Consider the following 13,755-nt stretch of genomic DNA (forward strand, 5'->3'; position numbering starts at 1 on the left):
GTTGGCATGGACATCCTATTCTGGTCAACATAGCTTATACCCTGGTAATTCAGCAAAAAGGAAAGCAACGAGTAAGATCACTTAAAAGGGATTCTGAATTAATGCCAAATTCTTGTCCAGATGACAAGACATTGGCAAAGACACAGTATATTTTGAGGTATGTCGTATATCATGATGTTGAACATAAACACAGGCTGAGGAACTCTTATCAAAGAATCAAAACCAAATTGCTGTGACAGGAAGGTATTGTTCACTCCATGGTTGCAGTTCTTCAGGGGAAACAAAGGCCTAAGTATTCATTAAAATACTCAGGACTGATGATTAAATGACTTTCCAGCGGTTTAACTAAAGCATGAACAATGATTCTATCATTGAATGACTGTAGTTTGGGACTGTTTTACAAAACCTTTGCAACATTCACTGAATTTATGTGAATAAGATCAAAAAGTCTTACCAGACCATAGGGCTGCCCACTCTTCAGAGAGAGATGACTGGTGGTGGTGGTTTAACCTGAAGGTTTCCATGCCTCAGATGAGGGAGACATTGGGAAGAAGGGTCTTTCTTGGGAATATCATGCAGTAATGGGAATGTCATCCAGTAATGAACCCATGCTGGTGGTGTCACTCTGAATCAGAAACCAGCCAAACAGCTAATTGAGCTAACTAACCGGTAAAACAAAACTACTCAACTTAGAGTTTATCGGCCCCTGCAAGTAATGAAAATCAAGTTGATCTTCATTGATGGGAAAGATCTACAAAATGTTGCTTTAATCTCAAAACCAAGCACTTCTAAAGTTTTTTTGACAAATGTTGAGGCCATTTGGCCCAAACAGTTTGTATGGCCAAGTGGTAGGTAATGCATTTTGTGCGTAAACACTTAAAGAAAGGACATGGAAGAAAAGGGAGATCCAGGGGTCATTTACCAAATTCCATGGAAATTGGTTGCCAGTACTTGGGATTAAAGGAATACAAAGCATTATTGATGTTATAATTTGGAGCATAGGCTCCAGGATAAAAGAGGTATGATAATCTTGAGTGCATGAACATTTGAAATAAAGGAATGCTTCGGGCTACAAGGATAGAATGGATGCTGGGAATAAGTATGGATTTCTGTGATAAAGAACTGGCACAGAAGCAATGTGCCAAGGGGCTGCCTTCATGTTTTGCATTGTTATCTGTTTTTTAATATTAGCATGTTTTAATTGGTATTAATATTTTCACTTTTATAATTTTAATATATTATGATTTACATAGATATGTGATGTGGAATTCAAAAATGAACTCCTTCATCTTGACGACCCACTTGGCAAGGGAAGACTATCGAAGGATGCTTCTGCGATAATGGATACAGTGTTCCAGCCTGGGTTGCATCAAGTGTCAATAGTTTCAGCACACTCATTTACCAAGTTGCTGAAGTTGCACCGAGAGGTCTTAGTTGGTTGCATCAAGAACACAGAGTGTGTGCTGAAAAACCTGATAAAGCATGAATACATTTCCACTGAAGAGGCTGAGCTGTCCCAGCAGCATCCTACGCAAGCAGCAAAGGTAATGACAGATGCTTTACACCTCACTGTTTGATAAAGAAGCAGAAAATGCCAGAAATACTCAAAAGGCATGGCAGCCAAGAATACATAGTGCTGCTAGGCTGAGAGTACACATCTCTGTCTGAGCATGGAAACAGCTCAGAGAAAACAGTGTTTGATTGGTAACTCTGGCTCTCTGCTTTATTCTACACAATGTTTATTTATACAAGACAAAGAAATTTCTAGTGATTTTAATTTACGCTCTTAATACTTTAAAGGTCCCGATAATTGACACTTTCCCTGGGCTGTTGTTAACAAAAATGAATGAATGACTGTTTGCTTCTAAGACTTCTTTTAACTTCTCCTGTTGTCACCATGGGGTTCATTGGCCATTTACAGCATTTCACCGCTCGGCATGGAGGATCTGAGAAGCCATGTTGGAGACATGAAGGAGCATAGCTTGGCATGAATGATATGAGGAGTATGGGAGGTGGTTCTGGTAACACTGGTGAGGGGAGTTCTGAAGCAAGTCCTGCTATTATAGGGAGGAGAGGTGCAGGGATCTGAGAGATCTCTGAAAGAGAATCTGAGAGTATTTGATGCAGTTCATGGCTCAGGGAATACAAGTTAAGGATTTGTGAACACAGACTGGGGCAGGAAATCTTGTAATTAATTTCATTGGAAATTAATATTGAACCGGTTGTAAGGTGTGCACAGTCCCAAACCCTCTCCATTCCCATTGGATGTATTAGGTTAAATTATTCCAGTAATGCCACATATAAGATAAAAATGCTTTGAGAATCCAATCTTTGGTTTCAACTGAGAAAAACCCACCAGATCCTGTGAGGAGACAAGTTTTTAAAAAATATTTTTTCACTGCAAAAATGGCTTGCTGGGAAATTCTGCAAAACCACACATATTTCAATAATGCAGATGTGATTGGTGGGTCAAGCTAACTCATGATTGCTTAAAATATCTCTTTGAGGCCCTACCCTTTGAAATAGTTAAAAGTCTCACAACACCAAGCAACAGGTTTATTTGGAATATTAGCTTTCAGCGTGCTGCTCCTTCATCAGGCAGCTGTGGAGCAAGACCATAAGACACAGAATTTATAGCAAAAGATTACAGTGTCATGCAACTGAAACGATATATTGAACAAAGCTAGATTGCTGTTAAGTTTTTCATTTTTTAGAATGGGTTGCAGGTTGTAGTTCATTAATCCCAGAACTTCTTTTAAGTCACATTCTTGAGAGAACTTAAGGTTTTATAAAAAAGGAGACATCTCAGCTCAGATAATGCATTAAAGGTGTGAGGTTAGAGTTTGTGTCTCAATCTCGAGTCAGACTGGTTCTATTTCCAAAGTAGGAATTTATAAAATGTTACATGGACTAACTGCCTGCAGACTGTATGCTTTTTGATCAAAATATTTGTCTGCAAATACAATACTGCAAATGCAAATTCACCCCATAGACTTATATGTGTATGTATGAGCATGAATGAGTATATGAATGAACCAAAACCTGCAACTCATTTTAAAAGTTGAAAGACTTAACAGCAATCTAGGTTTGTTCCACATATCATTTCAGTTGCATGAGACTGTAATCTTTTGCTATAAATTCTATATTTTAAGATCCTGCTCCAGAGCTACCTGATGAAGGGGCGGAGCTGTGAAAGCTAGTACTTCCAAATAAACCTGTTGGATGATAACCTGGTGTTGTGAGATTTTTTTAACCATTTCAAAAAAGTTGGGCCTCAAATAGACATTTTAAGCAATCATGAGTTGGCCTAACCCACCAATCACATCTGCATGTTTGAAATATGTATGGTTTTTCATTTTTGCTGTGAAAAAATATTCTAAAAACTTGTCTCCTCACAGTTCTTCCACATAAACCTGTTAGACTATAATCTGGTGTTGCATGCTTTTTAACTTAGTCCACCCTTATCCAATACCAGCACCTCCACATCTTTTGAAATAGTCAGAGGTCTTGCAGAGAGAGCTTTGATGAAGAATTTGAAATCCGGAAAAGGCAACTCATTGTTAAATCATGTCAGTGCGACATTGGTAAATGCCTCAGTTCAAATTAAATGTTTGGAACTTTATTCGACAGGATTTGGAAATTTGAATTGTTGAGGGGCAAGGGAAACCACAAACAGATTTTCTTTTACAAAAGAAGTTTGAGTGATTTTTTTTAGGATAAGATTTTATGTGAGATTTGTTTTTTGCATTACCTATGTAGACATATTTGAGATTTTTGCATGGTAAGTGTTACAGTTTATAGTGTTTGTGAACAGGAGATTTTCGACATACAACAAAGCACAGTGATGCTTAGCTAATCTTGGGTCTCCAATCCTGGCACTAGAGTAAGAAATTTAAAATGTGTTTGTATGAGGAAGTATCTTTCAAATTAAGGCTGTCACTGTCTCATGGGTAAAGACACAGTTGGATGTAGCATTGCAGAACAAGTGATTCCTGACTTGGCTGAAACATGCTTGGGGTGGTAATAGTGTACTGGTGAAATCAGTGGACTAGTAATCCAGAGTCCCAGACTAATTCCATGGGGTTCGAATCCCTCAATGGCTAATGCTGAAATTTGAATTCAGTGGAAGTCTGGAATATAAAAGCTAGCCCAATGGTAACCACAGTATGGATTGCCGTAAAAATCCTTGCCTGGTCTGGCCTGTAATGACTCCAGGTCACAGCCAAATGGTTGGCTCTTAGCTACCCTGTGGGCAATTAGGGATGGGTATTAAATGTTGAGTAGGCAGCAAAGCCCTGATCCCATGAACAATTCCAACTTGCCGGGTTGTGCCATATTAAGGACTGCTTTGCTGTGTAGCCTATTGGGAACTGGTTGGAGATTATCCAAGTAATGATCTTACAGCCAGACTGATTTGTGATCCTGGTGACAGTCTGCACCATCCCTTACTCTGTAGCATGGTTTCTTTTAGGTTCGAAAAATATTGGATCTGGTTGAGAGCAAAGGAGAAGAAACAGCAGAGTATTTCATACACATTCTGCACCAGGCCAATGAGATTTACACAGACCTTAGCCCATGGCTGAAAGAAATAGAGTATCAACCATCAGAACACATACTAGGCAAATCAGTAATTATCACAGATGCTGGTAAGTATTTCTTACACGTGTCTAATAAATTATTATAAATCTCTCTTCCTTTCAGTTTTTGTCATTGTAACCTGTCACATAATAATTACATCTTCCTCCTAGTAGTAATTTGATAGTGGCAGGGATGTACAATTACAAGTTGACATGTGTACATGAATTGTTCATTATAGCAGTGTATGGGGATTTATAGTATACACAAACAAAAATAATGACATGTGACTTTAAAATGAAGACTTGATTATAATGATTGCTGCTTTTTGATTCCCTACTCACCTGAAGACTACACTTGATTTGATTCTTCCTTTACAACATAATGAGAAATCAGCTAGATTATTATTAATTATACATTTTGAATATTCATTAATGTTCTTTACTTCTGGATTGTATATATCTTAGCTTTTATCCCTATGGTTTGGTATAGTGCCTCCACCATATCCTCTCTAGGACTTGCCATTTGTTCACAGTCTCCATCATTATTGTAAATTATCTTAGAAAGGCCAAGGGAGAATGATGAGCATAATAGAGATTTCTTTGTCCCAAGAACAAAATTATGACCAAAATAACATGTCTAAAGTTATTTTTAGGAGATTTCTAATTGAATTACAACAATTTACAGCTCGGAAGGAGCCTCAAATGATTTATACCACAATTAACAAGCTTTCCTTTACGTGTTTTCATCAAACCTTTTCGCCATATATCTAGTTTCCTCTTAAATACATCAATGCTAGTCATTAAATTACTCTGTGACAGCAAGTTTGATATTCTTACCAGTTTTTGGATGAAGACCTTTTAGCAGCAATTTTGTATTTATGGTCCTTTGTTTTGGCCTTCCTGTAAGTGACAAGATTTTCTCTGCATCTGCCCCATCAATCCAATACATACCATCCTTCAATATTCTCTGTTCTACAGTCAAGAATTCCAGTCTGTTCAACCTTCTTTTAGTAGTATTTATCTCTCGGTACTGTTACTGATCTCAACAGTTAACCAAAATGGTATACAGTGATTAGGCCTATTGTTATGATTATAATGGGAGAGTAAAAACAGGTTGCAATAACTTTGCATTTCTCTTTCTAGTCTGCCAGTACATTCAAAAGATTAAACATGGCCTACGGCAGGACACAAAGTTCGTCACTTCGTACGTCCAGAAAGAAGACATCTTGCTGGATGATGCTTACACCGAGACACTTATGGAACTAATCAATGGAGTCAATGAAACAAAAGGAACTATTTCCAACTTGGAGGATTTGTTCAGTGACACTGGAATCATCAATGAGGATGCAGACACAGTGTTTGTAACTGGTGATGCTGGGGTTGGCAAGACCATACTGCTCCAGAGACTTCAGAACCTGTGGTCCAAAGGAGAGCTCTGTGCTAATGTTAAATTCTTCTTCAAATTTAGATGCCGAATATTCAATAGCTTTAGAGAGGAAGATAAGATTTCTCTCAGAGATTTACTGTTCAAATACAACTGTTACCCTGACAAAGACACTGATGAGATATTTAGTTACATCCGACAACACCCAGACTCTGTCCTCTTCACACTGGACGGGTTTGATGAAATTAGTGTTGACTGTGACCTTAGTGATATCCCTGATGTCTCTTCACCCTTTGATCCCACACATCCTATCACCCTGTTGATGAACCTTCTCCGAGGAAAGTTGTTAAAAGGTTCCAAAAAATTATTGACTGCCAGAACTGGTACAAATCTACCATTGAGAATGGTGAGAAAAAGAGTGACACTGAAGGGCTTTACAAAGGACCATTTATTGCAATATTTAAAGAAGTTCTTCAAAAACCAACCCCATCAAACTTTGGTTTTGACCCAGTTGGAAGCAAACCCTCACCTTTGTAGTTTATGTTCAGTGCCATTGTTTTGCTGGATTATATTTAAATGTTATGAACACTTACAGTCAGAATGTAACTCTCAGCAAATGTTGGATTATGTAACGTTGACTGACATCTACCTATTGATGTTAGAGGTTTTCTTAAACCATTCTTCCAAAACGAGGTTGAACAAAAGAAACAAAAGTCAAAGTGAGACATTCAAAGCGAAGAAAGATTCTCTGATGAGGTTGGGAAAATTAGCAAAAGAGGGAATCGAAAGCAATAACTTCATCTTTAGTCAGGAGCAAATCACAGCGGCTGGTATCTCAGAGGAGGATTTACAGTTGGGCTTTATCAAGAGTGCAGGCCACTACGATGGATGTGGGAACCAATCAACCTATGAGTTCCTTCATCTGACCCTCCAGTCATTTTTCACCGCGTTTTTCCTGGTTGTTAACGAAAGAATTCGAGCGAAGGAAATCATTACGTTTTTTTCAAAATGTGACCACTATTTGACTGGACCTCAAGCCAATATTGTTTTTTTGAGATGTTTGGGTTATAAGTCACATCACAGAAAGGACCCATTTGAAACAAATGAACACCTGCAGTTCACCACACTTTTCCTCTGTGGCCTATTGTGTAAAGCTAAGAGGGACTTATTCAAACATTTATCTTCCACAGGGAGTATCCAAAAAAAGCGGTCAGCACTCAAGACCTACCTTGCCGACTGCGTAAAGTCACACTTAAAAAATCTGCCTCAAGCACCATTTGAAGAATTTTGTAGAGTGCAAGCCTTGCCCCGATTTGTCTGGTTAATGCGCTACATTTTTGAAACCCAGAGTGAAGCTGTAGCCAGTCTTGCAGCAAAGGGGATTTGCGCAGATTATATCAAGCTCACTTTCTGCAATGCATTCTCTGCTGACTGCAGTGCAATTGCAAACATATTACGTCATCGTAAAAAATCAATTGCACTTGAACTGGACAACAATAATATCAATGACTATGGAGTGAAGGAACTAATTCCTTGTTTCGATAAACTCACTGTAGTTAGGTATGTTTTCAGATATTCTCTTCCGTTTGTCATGAAAATGTCTAACTCCCTGTATTAATGTATTTGTTGTCTAATTTAGATTAGATTACTTACAGTGTGTAAACAGGCCCTTCGGCCCAACAAGTCCACATCAACCCTCCGAACAGCAACCCACCAAGACCCGTTCCCCTACATTTTCCTCTTTACCCAACACTACGGGCAATTTAGCATGGCCAATTCACCTAACCTGCACATTTTTGGACTGTGGGAGGAAACCGGAGCATCCGGAGGAAACCAACGCAGACACGGGGAGAATGTGCAAACTCCACACAGACAGTTGCCTGAGGCGGGAATTGAACCCAGGTCTCTGGCGCTGTGAAGCAGCAGTGCTAACCACTGTGCCACTGTGCCACCCCAAAGTAGAAAGGAAAGGGGAAAAAAAAGATTTTTATCTTTTAGGATGTCCCAAACTGCTTCATAACAAATGAAGTAGTTTTGAAATGTAACCATTATTGTAATGTAGGAAAATGTGGCAGTCAATTTGCCCAGGTAAAGGGCCCACGAGCAGTAGAAATCTTTTTAAGTAATATTTGTAGGAGCTATGACACTGAAAAGAGTTAGCCTAGTTTTTTTTAAAGCAGTGCGATGGTAATTTTTGTGTTCATCTGATAGTCAACACCTTGGACAGCTCACTATTCTCTGAAAGTGCTTGTATTTACATAAGACCATAAGACCATAAGACATAGGAGTGGAAGTAAGGCCATTCGGCCCATCAAGTCCACTCCGCCATTCAATCATGGCTGATGCGCATTTCAGCTCCACTTACCAGCGTTCTCCCCGTAGCCCTTAATTCCTCGAGACAACAAGAATCTATCAATCTCGGCCTTGAAGACATTTAGCGTCCCGGCTTCCACTGCACTCCGTGGCAATGAATTCCACAGGCCCACCACTCTCTGGCTGAAGAAATGCCTCCGCATTTCTGTTCTGAAATGACCCCCTCTAATTCTAAGGCTGTGTCCACGGGTCCTAGTCTCCTCGTTTAACTGAAACAATTTCCTAGCATCCACCTTTTCCAAGCCATGTATTATTTTGTACGTCTCTATTAAGTCTCCCCTTAATCTTCTAAACTCCAACGAATACAATCCCAGTATCCTCAGCCGTTCCTCATATGTTAGACCTGTCATTCCAGGGATCATCCGTGTGAATCTCCGCTGGACACGTTCCAGTGCCAGTATGTCCTTCCTGAGGTGTGGGGACCAAAACTGGACACAGTACTCCAAATGGGGCCTAACCAGAGCTTTATAAAGTCTTAGTCGTACATCTCTGCTTTTATATTCCAACCCTCTTGAGATAAGAGACAACATTGCATTCGCTTTCTTAATCACGGACTCAACCTGCATGTTTACCTTTAGAGAATCCTGGACTAGCACTCCCAGATCCCTTTGTGCTTTGGCTTTATTAATTTTCTCACCATTTAGAAAGTAGTCTATGCTTTTATTCTTTTTGCCAAAGTGCAAGACCTCGCACTTGCTCACGTTAAATTCCATCAGCCATTTCCTGGACCACTCTCCCAACCTGTCAAGATCCTTCTGCAGCCTCCCCACTTCCTCAGTACTACCTGCCTGTCCACCTAACTTCGTATCATCGGCAAACTTCGCTAGAATGCCCCCGGTTCCCTCATCCAAATCGTTAATATATAATGCGAACAGCTGTGGCCCCAGCACCGAACCCTGCGGGACACCGCTCGTCACCGGCTGCCATTCTGAAAAAGAACCTTTTATCCCAACTCTCTGCCTTCTGTTAGACAGCCAATCCTCAATCCATCCCAGCAGCTCACCTCGAACACCATGGGCCCTCACCTTGCTCAGCAGCCTCCCGTGTGGCACCTTATCAAAGGCCTTTTGAAAGTCTAGATAGACCACATCCACTGGGTTTCCCTGGTCTAACCTACTTGTTACCTCTTCAAAAAATTCCAACAGGTTTGTCAGGCATGACCTCCCTTTACTAAATCCATGTTGACTTGTTCTAATCAGACTCTGCTCTTCCAAGAATTTAGAAACCTCATCCTTAATGATGGATTCTAGAATTCTACCAACAACCGAGGTTAAGCTGATTGGCCTATAATTTTCCATTTTTTGCCTTGATCCTTTCTTGAACAAGGGGGTTACAACAGCCATCTTCCAATCATCCGGGACCTTTCCTGACTCCAGTGACTCTTGAAAGATCTCAACCAATGCCTCTGCTATTTCCTCAGCCACCTCTCTCAGAACTCTAGGGTGTATCCCATCGGGGCCAGGAGATTTATCAATTTTAAGATTTTTTAACTTTTCTAGCACTATCTCTTTCGTAATGGCAACCATACTCAACTCAGCCCCGTGACACCCTTTAATTTTTGGGATATTACTCATGTCTTCCACTGTGAAGACTGACGCAAAGTACTTGTTAAGTTCTCCTGCTATTTCCTTATCTCCCATCACTAGGCTTCCTGCAACAGTTTGAAGTGGCCCAATGTCTACTTTTGCCTGTCGTTTGTTTCTTATGTACTGAAAGAAACTTTTACTATTATTTCTAATATTACTGGCTAGCCTACCTTCATATTTGATCCTCTCCTTTCTTATTACACTCTTTGTTATCCTCTGTTTGCTTTTGTATCCCTCCCAATCTTCTGATTTCCCACTGTTCTTAGCCACTTTATAGGATCTCTCTTTTTCTTTAATACATTTCCTGACTTCCTTTGTCAGCCAAGGTTGTCTAATCCCTCCCCGGTTAATCTTTCTTTTCTTGGGAATGAACCTCTGTACAGTGTCCTCAATTATACCTAAAAACTCCTGCCATTTTTGCTCTACTGTCTTCCCGGTTAGCCTCTGCTTCCAGTCTATTTTAGTCAGTTCCTCTCTCATGCCCTCATAATTACCTTTATTCAACTGTAACACCATTACATCCGATTTTGCCTTCTCCCTTTCAAACTCCAGACTGAACTCTATCATATTATGGTCGCTACTTCCTAAGGGTTCCCTTACTTTAAGATCTTTTATAGAGTCTGGTTCATTGCAAAGCACTAGGTCCAGAATAGCCTGCTCTCTTGTGGGCTCCATGACAAGCTGTTCCAAAAACCCATCCTGTAAGCATTCCATGAATTCCCTTTCTTTAGATCCACTAACAACATTATTTACCCAGTCCACCTGCATATTGAAGTCTCCCATGATCAATGTAACCTTGCCTTTCTGACATGCCTTCTCTATTTCCCGGTACATGTTGCGTCCCTGGTCCTGACCACTGTTAGGAGGTCTATACACAACTCCACTTATGTTTTTTTTGCCTTTGTGGTTCCTCAATTCCACCCACACAGACTCCACACCATCCGACGCTATGTCATTCAATACCATAGATTTAATTTTGTTCTTAACTAACAAGGCAACCCCACCCCCTCTGCCCACCTCTCTGTCTTTTCGATAAGTTGAAAAACCATGGAGGTTTAACTGCCAGTCCTGACCCCCCTGTAACCAAGTCTCTGTGATGCCTACTACATCATGTTTGCATCCGCCAATGTGCTCCAGAGTACATTACAGGTCACTAATTACTTTTGAACTATAGTTACCATTGTCCTGTAATTAAATGTAGCATGCAATTCCACCTGGTGAGGCGCAACACTAAAGTAATTTACCAAGTTAATCAGGTTGCTAGAGAGGAGACTGGTGACCAGTTCGATTGGCAAATGAGACTTCAGTCTAACGCTTCATCCACAAGATCATTGTGTAACAATGTAATATTTCCAGAGTGTTGTACTTAAGTGAAGAATAGTCACATTGGATTTGAAATGTTAACTCAGTACTGCAGACTTTTGACTATCTGCTGCATTTCCCCTTTTATTTAGGAATGAGCAAGTGTCTGTTAAGAACTGAAAAATCATTTTTGAACAAAATGATGATATGATAGGTTTCTGCTGTAATATGTCTTTGAAAGAGCTATTCATTTTTACCCATTCTCCTGCTCTTTTCCCAAGTAGTTCTGCTCACAAGTCCTTTCCCAGTGTATATCCAATCCCCTTTTTTGAAAGTTACTGTTCAATTTCGTTCCACGAATCTTTAGGCAATACATTCCACATCATAGCAACTTACTGAGTTTAAAATAAAATTCTAAATTTCCTTTAAGACCACATTCAATGCAAGTCCTTTGGCTTTTCATTCTTCTGCCTATAACAAAAACAACTTATCCATCTTTGTAAAATTCCACATAATTTTGAATATCACTATTGAATGCTCCCCGCAGACTCCACCCCCACCCCCCATCTATCTTCAGTACAGTTCTACAATCTTGCTTTTCCTCTCTTCCTGAGGAGGAGTCGATACATTAAACAGGGAGGTAAATTTAAGCTACTTCATTGAAGGTAGCAGTTGCTTATTGTATGGGCAGGCCACCTACATCTTCTGCAAGCTGAAAGTAAAAGCCAAGAAGTCTTAAAATTCAATTGCTGATTTTTCTAAACCAAGAAAAACAAGTCAATGACTTTCAATGTTTGCTCTCTCCAATTGTAAAACTCAGACAAAAAAAAATCATTATCACTCCAGGAGAGCATGCAGTCACCTGATTTCTCATGCATACAGATTTAAAATCATGGCTTCTGAAAGACTGACGTGTCACTAGTTCAAGATCCAAAGGCTAAAACTTCAAAATTATTTGTTACATTGTTAGAGATATTTGAGGAGGAACAGATGTTCAATCTCACTCTTTTGAGATCCTCAGCTGTTCTTGCACATCCTGATGACATCATCATAGTGTGTGGTGCTTATGGAATCCACAGTGTTAACAAAGTGATAACAAAGCTTGTCTCTTTGGAACTTTGACTATTTGTTCTACTTTCTCTTTCCGTGCTACATTTACTCTGATTCTATTCTTGTGAAGAACATTAAAGGTGCCTTTTGAGTTTAGATTGTCGTGAAGGACAACAGCAACGCGATTAGGAGAAATTATCAAAATAAGGTCCTCATGTTTTCTTTCATGTTTATCACTCTACACATGTTTATAATTATAGCTATTTTGCATATTCAGAAAGCATTTTTATAGCTATTATTTGATTAAAATAATTAACAAGCTGTTAAGAATATAAGGATGAAGAACTGAGAATTGGAAGGATGTTTACAAACAATCTTGATTCAGTCTAGAGTTTTGTACTTTACTGAGTTGATATTAATGGCATCAAAGGAGTGTGGAGAGACACCAGGAATATGTGGTTAAGATAGAGAATCAGCCATGATCATATCGAATAGTATTGCAGGCTCAATGGGCTGAATGGCCTACTCCTTCTCCTCCTTTAAATAAAACACATTGTCCATAATCTCCAGTTCTTTGCTGTGGTTCTGTTCGCCGAGCTGGAAGTTTTTGTTGCAAACGTTTCGTCCCCTGTCTAGGTGACATCCTCAGTGCTTGGGACCCTCCTGTGAAGCGCTTCTGTGATGTTTCCTCCAGCATTTATAGTGGCCTGTCCCTGCTGCTTCCGGTTGTCAGTTTCAGCTGTCCGCTGTAGTGGCCGGTATATTGGGTCCAGGTCGATGTGTTTGTTGATGGAGTTTGTGGATGAGTGCCATGCTTCTAGGAATTCCCTGGCTGTTCTTTGTTTGGCTTGCCCTATGATAGTAGTGTTGTCCCAGTCAAATTCATGTTGCTTGTCGTCTGCATGTGTGGCTACTAGGGATAGCAGGTCGTGTCGTTTCGTGGCTAGTTGATGTTCGTGGATGCGGATCGATAGCTGTCTTCCTGTTTGTCCTATATAGTGTTTTGTGCAGTCCTTGCATGGGATTTTGTACACTACATTAGTTTTGCTCATGCTGGGTATCGGGTCCTTCGTTCTGGTGAGTTGTTGTCTGAGTGTGGCTGTTGGTTTGTGTGGTTGGCAGGGACAGGCCACTATAAATGCCGGAGGAAACACCACAGAAGCGCTTCACAGGAGGCTCCCAAGCACTGAGGATGTCACCTAGACAGGGGACGAAACGTTTGCAACAAAAACTTCCAGCTCGGCGAACAGAACCACAGCAACGAGCACCCGAGCTACAAATCTTCTCACAAACTTTGATCTCCAGTTCTTTCCTAAAAGCCGAAAGAACTGCGGATGCGATAAATCAGAAACAAACAGAAATTGCTGGAAAAGCTCAGCAGGTCTGGCAGCATCTGTGGAGAGAAATCAGGGTTAACGTTTTGGGTCGAGTGATTTGCCAGTTCTTTTCTATTGCCTTAGAGTATCCATTTTTCACAGGACTC

The 13,755-nt window shown here is 40.2% G+C and overlaps 1 protein-coding gene across 3 annotated transcripts in view; it reads left to right on the forward strand.

The window, feature by feature from the left end:
• nod1 (nucleotide-binding oligomerization domain containing 1) overlaps positions 1 to 13,755 on the forward strand; it is a 62,404-nt gene that overhangs the window by 22,337 nt on the left and 26,312 nt on the right. For all 3 annotated transcript variants that reach the window (XM_043719286.2, XM_043719288.2, XM_043719287.2), the window contains exons 2-4: positions 1,254 to 1,544; positions 4,472 to 4,646; positions 5,721 to 7,521. In XM_043719286.2, the coding sequence (XP_043575221.1) occupies positions 1,341 to 1,544; positions 4,472 to 4,646; positions 5,721 to 7,521 (2,180 nt within the window). In that variant the 5' untranslated portion in view covers positions 1,254 to 1,340. The remainder of the gene's footprint in view (positions 1 to 1,253; positions 1,545 to 4,471; positions 4,647 to 5,720; positions 7,522 to 13,755) is intronic.

The sequence above is a fragment of the Chiloscyllium plagiosum genome, unplaced genomic scaffold (assembly GCF_037043375.1).
Source record: "Chiloscyllium plagiosum isolate Xiang-an unplaced genomic scaffold, Cpla_swu_hap1 HiC_scaffold_34, whole genome shotgun sequence".
Taxonomy (NCBI): domain Eukaryota; kingdom Metazoa; phylum Chordata; class Chondrichthyes; order Orectolobiformes; family Hemiscylliidae; genus Chiloscyllium; species Chiloscyllium plagiosum.